General features: G+C 40.9%; 1 protein-coding gene across 3 annotated transcripts; it reads right to left on the bottom strand.

The window, feature by feature from the left end:
• Nucleotides 1-1,284: 1,284 nt before the first annotated feature.
• LOC138850934 (uncharacterized) lies at nt 1,285-10,815 on the bottom strand. 3 transcript variants are annotated; one of them, XM_070085085.1, is made up of 2 exons: nt 10,421-10,815; nt 1,285-3,649 (listed from the first exon to the last, which is right to left on the bottom strand). In XM_070085085.1, exon 2 carries the CDS (start codon nt 3,617-3,619, stop codon nt 2,681-2,683), a length of 939 nt encoding a protein of 312 aa, XP_069941186.1. In that variant the 5' UTR covers nt 3,620-3,649; nt 10,421-10,815; the 3' UTR covers nt 1,285-2,680. The 3 variants fall into 3 exon arrangements, with proteins under 3 accessions (XP_069941186.1, XP_069941188.1, XP_069941189.1); XM_070085087.1 differs by having other exon boundaries at nt 10,745-10,799; XM_070085088.1 differs by lacking the exon at nt 10,421-10,815 and adding an exon at nt 8,186-9,300.
• Nucleotides 10,816-11,034: the final 219 nt, after the last annotated feature.

The following is an 11,034-nucleotide window of genomic DNA, read 5'->3' as shown; positions in this document are numbered from 1 at the left end:
CCAGTGCACTGGTTATTGGCCCTCTTATCCCCTCCCAGGCCACACTGGTCCAGTGCACTGGTTATTGGCCATCTTATCCCCTCCCAGGCCACACTGGTCCAGTGCACTGGTTATTGCCATCTTATCCCCTCCCAGGCCACACTGGTCCAGTGCACTGGTTATTGGCCCTCTTTCCCCTCCCAGGCCACACTGGTCCAGTGCACTGGTTATTGGCCCTCTTTCCTCTCCCAGGCCACACTGGTCCAGTGCACTGGTTATTGGCCATCTTATCCCCTCCCAGGCCACACTGGTCCAGTGCACTGATTATTGGCCCTCTTTCCCCTCCCAGGCCACACTGGTCCAGTGCACTGGTTATTGGCCCTCTTTCCCCTCCCAGGCCACACTGGTCCAGTGCACTGATTATTGGCCCTCTTTCCCCTCCCAGGCCACACTGGTCCAGTGCACTGGTTATTGGCCCTCTTTCCCCTCCCAGGCCACACTGGTCCAGTGCACTGGTTATTGGCCATCTTATCCCCTCCCAGGCCACACTGGTCCAGTGCACTGGTTATTGGCCATCTTATCCCCTCCCAGGCCACACTGGTCCAGTGCACTGGTTATTGGCCATCTTATCCCCTCCCAGGCCACACTGGTCCAGTGCATTGATTATTGGCCCTCTTATCCCCTCCCAGGCCACACTGGTCCAGTGCATTGATTATTGGCCCTCTTATCCCCTCCCAGACCACACTGGTCCAGTGCCCTAGTTACTGGCCACCTTACCTCACATCCCAGACCACACTGGTCCATTGCACTGGTTACCTAAACCACATTCTAGTCTAGGATAATGGGTTTTGGTAATTTCCTGACCATTTTCTGATTCCCTTTCAGCCCCGCCGAGCCACACTCTAGTAAAAGGTGTGATAACCGTTTTTACCGTACAGGACACTGTTGGTCAGGGTGCTGGTTATTGTCCTCTCTCTCTCTCTCTCTCTCTCTCTCTCTCTCTCTCTCTCTCTCTCTCTCTCTCTCTCTCTCTCTCTCTCTGGGCACGCACTGGTCCGGGTATTGGTTATTGCCCACCTCAGTACTACGCTCTGGCCCACGTATATAGTGCATCACGGTTTAAGAGTTCAGTCCATTTTACTATACAATGAAGAGCCCCCCCAAAAAAAAAACTCAATATATTTATGAAGAAATTTTTGAAATTGGCAATTTTTTGGTACAGCTGAAATAACAGTATTTAGGGTAATTAAAATACACTAAAGAATTCATTTTTAATACTTGAAACCTTTATTGAGAAATTATGAATTTATGAGATATATTTATATTAGTCTATATCTCTATGCTGGTGAAGAATCCTATTTAAAAATTCTGAATGCACTTCAAGCTGAATCTAATATTTTCAGGATGCAGATGGAATAAAATCTTATAAACAATATACCTAACCATTCCAGCCTGTACTTCGAAGGACGTACCTTGATACAGGTGATGGGTTCCTGATCCAAGGACTTAAAGCTACCCTCTTCCCAAATCGAACCTAATTCCCTCAGAGTCTTCAGACGCTGTGTGATCCCATACGGGTTAAGCGCCTACCTATGAATTTAATAATAAATATAACCTAGGTAGGGATATTAAAAGAACGAAATCACATTCACCATCACTTGCACCTTAGTTGTCTTTGCAGATGTGTACACACAAGCTTCACCAACAGTCACGTTGCCACCCTATCATACATTGTTTTCCGAGTTCCTTCAGAGATATTACCAGTCTCAGTCTCACACTCCAACAGGCCCAACTCTGCACCACTGAGCCACAAAGCTTACAAAAGGATGGCTTTACAAACAGCACTTCCATGATGTTTGTCTCAGCGGCACTAACTGTAACCTTACTGTCGCTTCTCATATCCCCGGAAGCTTCCATGGTATATCTGTTTTCAAGCTCTTCACAGCCATATAGTCATAATGAACGACTATCAACGATTAAACAGAAGAATGGACGGGGGATCGAACTGTGGTCCTTGATAATCGTTCATTACCACTTATCTTGAGTTATTGGAATAGTTGGCTTAGAGGGTTATAAGAACAAAATTACCATGGAATCTTCTAGGGGTGTGGGATGAGACAGGAGGGTCTCAGTTGATCATGTTGATACAAACTTGTCACAGATGTGCTCTTTATGAAACCACCCTATTGTAAGCTTCATTCTTCGGGACAGCGATGGACCTGTTACATGCAAGAACCTCCGTTCGAGTCCTCCTCCATTCGTAAGTAAAAACCGTAAGGTCCAGTGAGAGATATGTTGAACGATATGTTGAACAACGAGGTTCTGAACATCTGTACTGCCTCTGGTATTACTGTCAACGAACAAAACATTAGTGACTGGCCTTCGTGTTATTAGACAACTTTTTAATTTGTCAAATTTGCTAAGTAAACATTAATGAATTTGTACAATACTTCAGCATGCAATTTCTATGTTTAAAACAACTTTTTTGTTTGCTTTATTTGTTGGACGTTCTTTGAGAAGATTATCAGTAAATATATTAAGTAGGCGTTGCAATAAGGAAATTGTGGGGTTAATTAACTACATGAGACTTCGGTGGAAAGTTAACTTTTCCAGTCATGTAATTAACAGCCTCTTAACATTCCACCCACCTACTAAGTATTTCACAGACGGTGCGCGTTTAATAAAAATGGCACCGTAATTGTCAAGAGAATATAATATGTCTATTGGTACACTCTATCGGTAAGCCAGATATACCTCTGCGATAAACGTGCCGCGTCGGCTGCCGGAGGATTTTCTGGGGCGGAGGCTTCTCCTTTTCAACCTCGTTGCATGCTATGGAGAAGAGCGACCATGCCCGCCTAAAGTGCGACCTTCTGTTATGGTCCTCATGGAAGGCAGCATCGCTTTTAATAAATGAAGTTGATGAAGGCACAGCAGAAGAAAGGCTGGAACTCACCGAGGTTGATTTTCGGGGCTTATTTCTTTTTTGGTTGGCTGTTGACGGCAAGCATTGTAAATCTTGTTCTAAAGAAACCGATCGATGGGTAGCTTCTACGTGCCTCCGAGCGGTCGCGTTATTGTAAACCTTACTAGCTGTTGTGAAGGTGAAAGAATTCCGACGCCAGTTCTTCAGCCGCTCGCCACTGACGTTCTGCCTGGGTTGTGAATGAACCGCAGAAGAGCAGCTCACACTCTTTGACATACTGGAGGAATGAGAGCTATTGCGGCCATGAACTTCACAGTTCTCGTTGTAAATAAGAGGCTGATCTCCAGATGTAAGCAGCAGTAACTTGTGAGCACCATCACTGTAGAATATCTGTTGTGTCACCGGTGAAACAACTCTGCATTGGTTTGTCTTCCAAGTGTCATCACTATACATCTGAGGTCGAGGCGGCAGACATGAAGCGGCATCTCCATGCAGCTTCTGAAAGAACGAAGGCCTCTCTTGGCTCCTGGCTGAATGGTTTCGCTGACCTCGACGAAACTTCTCATGTTTCTTTTTTCTCTCGGTGACACGTTTGATCACTGAAGGCAGGATGCTGGTCTTGGTACTTTTATGCTTGGTGGCTTGATCTAAGACCTCTGGGCTCTGCTGGCTGGCTGCCCGAAGTTTAGCCATTGGACATCGCTGGGCGTGCATTTTCACTCTTTGAAGAGTTCTTCGTGAAACCTGAAAAGCAAGAGGTTGAACTTAATAACCGCTGCTGATAGCTACTGCCTGTGTAGTTTTTATATTCGTTAGATTAGATTTTTTTAGATTTTCCACCTGGTTTTAACAAGGGAGACTACTATGGGAGGAAATTGTTAAGGCCACATGGCACGATAATGTAGTAATTCTAGGAGACTTTAACTTTAGTCATATTGATTGGAATTTCTTGACTGGGAATTTAGAATCATACGACTTCTTAGAAGTAGTTCAGGATTGTTTTTTGAAGCAGTTTGTGACAGAACCTACTAGGGGAAATAACCTGCTTGACTTAGTTATGGCAAACAATGAATCCCTTGTTAATAATTTAGAAATTTCAGAGGAACTGGGTGCTAGCGACCACAAATCAATTACATTTAGCATTGAATGGAAGTACGATAGATTTTCGCTTAGCAGATTACGATGGGCTTAGAGAACACTTATCATCTGTTGACTGGGGTAACGAAGTGAGATATCAATATGACAGTTTTCTGAACACTATACATGCTGCTCAAAGAACGTTTATCCCATATAAAGAAATTAGATCAAATAGAAATGACCCAAAATGGATGAATAATAGGCTCAAATATCTACTAGGGCATAAGAAAAGAATTTATAGGCGTATCAAAAGAGGTGAGGGTCATCTTATGAATCAGTATATTGACATTAAGAGGGACATTAAAAAGGGGATAAGAAAAGCTAAAAGGGACTATGAAATTGCTAGGGATTCTAAAACTAACCCAAAAAGTTTTTTCCAGGTCTATAGAACAAAAGTTAGAGATAAGATAGGTCCCCTTAAAAATAACTATAGGCACCTTACTGACAAAGAGAATGAAATGTGCTCGATTTTTAATAATTATTTTCTCTCAGTTTTTACACAGGAAGACACTAACAATATTCCAGTAATTAATTTTTATAGTGGGCTAGAAGAAGATAAATTATGTAACATCACAGTCACTAGTGAAATGGTTGTGAAGCAGATAGACAGACTGAAGCAAAATAAGTCGCCGGGTCCTGATGAGGTTTTTTCAAGGGTTCTTAAGGAATGCAAAATGGAACTCTGTGAACCATTAACTAATATTTTTAATTTATCTCTTCAAACAGGTGTAGTGTCTGATATGTGGAAGATGGCTAATGTAATTCCTATTTTTAAAACAGGGGACAAGTCGTTACCGTCAAATTACCGCCCAATAAGCCTGACCTCAACTGTAGGCAAATTACTAGAGTCAATTATAGCTGAGATTATAAGAAGCCATCTCGATAAGCATAGCTTGATTAATGATACTCAGCATGGATTCACAAGAGGCCGGTCTTGTCTAACTAATTTATTAACTTTCTTCAGTAAAGCTTTTGAGGCTGTTGACCACGATAAAGAATTTGATATTATTTACTTAGATTTTAGTAAGGCTTTTGATAGAGTTCCGCACCATAGACTGTTAAAGAAAGTGGCAGCTCATGGCATTGGGGGAAAAGTGCTCTCGTGGATCGAGTCATGGCTCACTGACAGGAAGCAGTGTCCATAAATGGGGTTTAATCCGAGTGGGGATCTGTAACAAGTGGCGTTCCACAGGAAACAGTCTTGGGCCCGTTGTTGTTTATAATATATATCAATGATCTTGATGAGGGAATTACTAGTGATATGAGCAAATTCGCCGATGACACAAAGATAGGTAGGATAATTGATTCAAACGTAGATGTTATGGAACTTCAGGAGGATTTAAACAAACTCTATTCTTGGTCAGAAAAGTGGCAGATGCAGTTCAATGTAGATAAATGCAAGGTTCTGAAGCTTGGGAGTGCCCATAACCCTAGTACTTATAAGTTAAATAATGTAGAACTTAGCCATACAGATTGCGAAAAGGACTTGGGGGTTATGGTAAGCAGCAACCTTAAACCAAGACAGCAATGCCTAAGCGTACGTAATAAGGCAAATAGATTACTGGGATTTATATCAAGAAGTGTAAGCAACAGAAGTCCAGAGGTCATACTGCAGCTTTATACATCATTAGTAAGGCCTCACCTAGATTATGCAGCTCAATTCTGGTCTCCATATTACAAAATGGACATAAATTCGTTAGAAAACATTCAGCGTAGGATGACTAAATTAATACATAGCATTAGAAATCTTCCTTATGAAGAAAGATTGAAGACTCTTAAGTTACATTCACTTGTTAGACGAAGAATGAGGGGAGACCTGATCGAAGTGTATAAGTGGAAGATAGGTATTAATAAAGGGGATATTAATAAGGTCTTGAGGATATCTCTCCAAGAGAGAACCCGCAGTAATGGATTTAAATTAGATAAGTTTAGATTTAGAAAGGACATAGGAAAGTATTGGTTTGGAAATAGGGTAGTTGATGAGTGGAACAGTCTACCTAGTTGGGTTATTGAGGCTAGGACTTTGGGTAGTTTAAAATTTAGGTTGGATAAGTACATGAGTGGGAGGGGTTGGATTTGAGTGGGACTTTCACATCAGAGCTTATTTCTTGGGTGACATTGAACATTAAAATGGTATAAAATACCGACAGGTTGTTAGGTAAGACACATATGCAACAGTTAGGTATCTTTATTATGAAACGTTTCGCCTACACAGTAGGCTTCTTCAGTCAAGTACAGAAAAGTTGATAGAAGCAGAAGATACTTGAAGACGATGTAATCAGTCCATCACCCTTAAAGTTTTGAGGTGGTCAGTCCCTCAGTCTGGAGAAGAGCATTGTTCCATAGTATGAAACAATATTGTTTCATACTATGGAACGTTTCATAATAAAGATACCTAACTGTTGCATATGTGTCTTACCTTGGGTGGCATTGAAAATTGGGTTGGTCAAATGTTTTGTTAGTGGGATGAATTGTAAAGGACCTGCCTAGTATGGGCCAACAGGCCTGCTGCAGTGTTCCTCCTTTCTTATGTTCTTATGTTAACTGCCTGGGTGCCTGTAGAAATTTCAGGGAAACTGAAAGTTTAATAGAATTTTTAATTGATGTTGGTAACTCGCTGTGATAGTTTATTGGTTATGTGTGTTCAGTTTTTACAAAAGTAGTAGTTTATTAATTGTTCGTTATCTTAGTCTTTTCTTTTGCGTGATGTATTTTTTTGTAACTAAGATCAGTGAATGATTCATCCTCTGAATGAACTATAGGAACCTGAGAACTACCTACCCGTGTATCGGGTCATTATCCTGTTGTGCCAGAATTTACGACACTCCTTCCCCCCTCCCGACACATTACTGGGGTGATGAATTAGATGCAGGAGCACATCTGCGTATCTATATTTTGTAGACGTCATCATGACTCACGAAATCGTAAAAGTGGCTTACGCATTCTTCGTGAGTTTTAGGATTCACTCGCTATTGGTCCAAATAACTAAATTTATACTAATGGAAAAGTTTTGGAGATTTATAAATAAATTGTCTATGTAAATTAGCAAACAGTTAAAATGTGATCATTTAAAGTCACTCTCAAGTCCTAGAGAAGTTGAGTTATTGCAAACAAACCATACCACGGGCGGGGATTGAACCCGCGATCAGAGAATCTCAAAACTCCAGACTGTCGCGTTAGCCACTGGACCAGCTAGCCACAATAAGATTCGTCCAACTAGGTATATTTATGCACCATAGGAAGGTTAGCATAGGCACCACTGTGACCACAAATGCAAGTTTTTACAGACAAATCTCCAGCTAGCGTGGCCGTGACGAACTCTAGCTCAAGTCCTCTCAAAGCCGTCAACATGACTCACGAAATCGTAATGACACGATTGCAAACAGACCATACCACGGGCGGGGATAGAACCCGCGATCAGAGAGTTTGGAGACTCTCTGATCGCTGGTTCTATCCCCGCCCGTGGTATGGTTTTTTAGTGAGGTTTATCATACTCTTCAGCGCTGACTTCCTAACGAGATCCTATTTATATATCAGTTGATATGGAAGAAAATTCAATTTTACTCTAAAACAGTTATTAATCAGTTTTAATGAATTTCACTTATATTAGTATAATATGTTAAAAATAATAATAGTAATGGTGACTGGGGTAATAAACACAAAATTTCCACTGAGTATTATATACATTCCTGAGACGTGGAGGGGCAGGAGAGGTCACGTCATGTGCAGTGAACACCGGGAAATGATAAGCCAGATCAGTCATGTGTGGAAGGAACTTTGCCTGAGATTGTTACTTAGCAAATGATGTGAGCGCAGTTTTGCGTGGATGAAAGCACCTTAGTTTTCTATGTGGTGTTACTTTCCCTTTCTAGTGAATTTCTCCTTACCCTGTCATCCTCCGTGGTGCCTATGCTAACCTTCCTATGGTGTAGAAATATACCTAGTTGGTCCAGTGGCTAACGCGGTGGTCTGGAGTTTTGTGACTCTCTGATCGCGGGTTCTATCCCCACACGTGGTATGGTTTATCCTCCGTTAAAATGAGTATAGCCTTGACCCACACCATGAGGTGTGCGAGTTTGTCTCAGTGAATGATGTCGATTCTACCTGCATATTTCTATTCCTCATATCTGGCATCAAACTTACCTGCAGTCTTGCCAGATATTTTTTTAAGCAATCCTTATGTGACTCTATGATTTAGATATTCCTTATGTTACTGAATGATGTAAATATTCTTTATGTTACTGATCAATTCCCCGATTATTTAAATGTTCTTTTCGATATCGTGCGTTTTAAATATTCCTTGCATTATCGTGCAATGCAACCATAACCTTTGTTATCATGCCATTTCTTCTGAATCTTTGATACATTTGTACATTAAGTGTAAGTTTCTTTTATCCTCCACCTTCTTATTTTCTCCCTTTTCTAATTCCACATATATTTTTATTCACTGACGTTAACACTTGAGTAAATTACTAAAGTATTGTTATTTCGTCGATTTTCATATTTATTCTTTGTTTTTGGTTGAACCACAAACAATCACAAGAAAAAATTGTGCTTTATCGCTCTCGAAATCTTCTCTTATTAAGAGATAACCCACACACGTATTTTTAGCATCAAGTGACGACACCTGATCTCTCTCTCTCTCTCTCTCTCTCTCTCTTTCTCTCTCTCTCTCTCTCTCTCTCTCTCTCTCTCTCTCTCTCTCTCTCTCTCTCTCTCTCTTTCTTTCTCTCTCTCTCTCTCTTTTGTCTTGACGCTTTATAGCTCTTTTCTGTCAGCGTTTTCTCAGGGGTTCCTTTATGGATTCTCAGGAGACGTGTTTTAGAATTCCCTTCTTAAATTAGAACACCAACTCTGCCCTGGGATAAAAAAAAAAGTTAAAGATAGCCACTGTAGTATAATCACAAGTACTAATAATATTATTGATAGTTAATATTTTTTAACAGTTATTATTGTAACACTAAAATTAATACCGATGTCCCGCTCAGTGGCTTCCAGTATTATTTTTAGCAAGGAAAGACGAGGCCAAGTGTGTGAGGATTCTGAGGTCAATGGGAGGAGCCGAGAGGCATTAAGTAAGTAAGTAAGTAAGTAAGTAAGTAAATTTATTCACGTGATGTCACGTTGTACACCGTTCATGCTGTGTTTTTGTCAGGAATATCAATTTTAGCGTGACTGATGTCATTATCATCTTAAAAGTGTTTGAAGCCAGTTACGTTACTTGAACGTGTTCGATGGCATGTCTCTCAAAATGATTTTTTTTTGTTTCTTACTTCAAATTGAATGTTTTTGATATTACGTACGTCAGATCGAACGCGACTGATGTCAGCAAGTCAGAATGAACGTGTTTAACAGCGAGTGGGAGACATTAAACGCTTTTGATATCACGTACGTCGCTCTAAAACGTGTTTAAAGCCATACACATTAGTAGCTTAAACATGCTGAACGACACGTTAACTTCAACGAGTTAAATGTCACATATGTCAACTTAGGCATATCAGGAAGATTCATGTTTTGAGACAGCTGGATAAAGAGTTTGAAATACATCAGGAGAGACCCCTTCAAGATGTATGTGATTTATTTATCGAATATTAGTTTTCATGAATGTATACACGAGCAAGTTGTTCACTTATCATTATCACACGGATCAAAAATCGACATGTAGACAGAAACGGAGATAATAGAGAATCTGTATATTTTGACCTCCCAGGATCCTGGGCCCAGGGGCCTAGCTGCTTTTTACTGCTTTGTTTTTTTAATGGTTGGGTGTTTGTTCAAGGCTCTGGGTGTTGTTTACAGTCCTGGGTGTTTGTTTACTATCTTGGATGTTTGTTGAAAGCCCTTAGCATTTCTTTACCACCCGGGTGCTGATTCACTGCCCTGGGAGTTTATTCATGATCATTTGTGTTTATTCATGGCCATGGGTGTTTATTCATGGCCATGGGTGTTTATTCATGGCAAGGGTGTTTATTCATGACCATGGGAGTTTACTCATGGCCCTGGGTTTTTGTTCATGGCCCTGAGTGCTGATTCACCGCCCTGAGTGTTTGTTAATTGCCCTGGGAGTTTCTTTTCACTACCCTGGGTGTTTGTTCACTGACTGACTTGGGTGTTTGTTTACGGCTCTGTGAGTTTTCGTGGCATTGAAGATCCTCTTCAACAGCTGGAGGACGAAACAGATAGATATTCCCTTACATATTTTTCTGGCTTCAAGTGGGTTTCTTTCTTTGTACAAACAAACGTTTATCTTACCCTGATAGTCCTATATTATCAAACATAGTCACACTTACAGGAAAAGATTATGTATATTTTTATTAAACGCTGACAGTCACTAAAGAAAGTTAAAATTACTTATATATCTAACACAATCACACTCACAGAAGAAAGATCGAAGAATATCACATAAAACTGTGACACGGTGGAGGTCGCATAATGTTACATCACTCACACTCACAGTAGATGGTTCATGTACTGTTATATCAAATTCAATAGAACTCGCTGTAAAAACCTCTTATTCATCGTCAGCTTCACAGAAGGTAAGAACACTCCTAAGTATCCGTACGAACTAAATTCGTAAATTTATATCAAACTTCACAAACAACCATTTAGCAAAATTGAAAAAAAAAGATAATATCGCATCTCCGCGAGCACACGCACACAGAGTAAACACATGAGATGAGGAAAGAGAAAGAGAGAAGTTACTCTGATGAGAGAGATGGGTGAACACCTCAGAGATCAGTGTTCTCTCTACCAGGTGTGTCTAGTAATAACCTACCAGCTGGAGGGGCTTACTGATTTTATTAAGGATCGTCGCCTTTCGTGTGCCACGCCTCCTGTGTAGAAACGACCACCCCATCTCTCCTCCCCACCTCTCCTCCGCCACCTCTCACTTATCCAGACTTCCCTCCTCACGACCCCCTTACCCACATTCCCTCGGCTCCCCTCTCATCCAAACCCCACTATCACTCCTTGGGTCTCCTACCCCATCCCTC

The sequence above is a fragment of the Cherax quadricarinatus genome, chromosome 15 (assembly GCF_038502225.1).
Source record: "Cherax quadricarinatus isolate ZL_2023a chromosome 15, ASM3850222v1, whole genome shotgun sequence".
Classification (NCBI taxonomy): Eukaryota; Metazoa; Arthropoda; class Malacostraca; order Decapoda; family Parastacidae; genus Cherax; species Cherax quadricarinatus.
The sequence above is the reverse complement of the archived record's forward strand: the minus strand, read 5'-3'. Positions and strand labels throughout refer to the sequence as shown.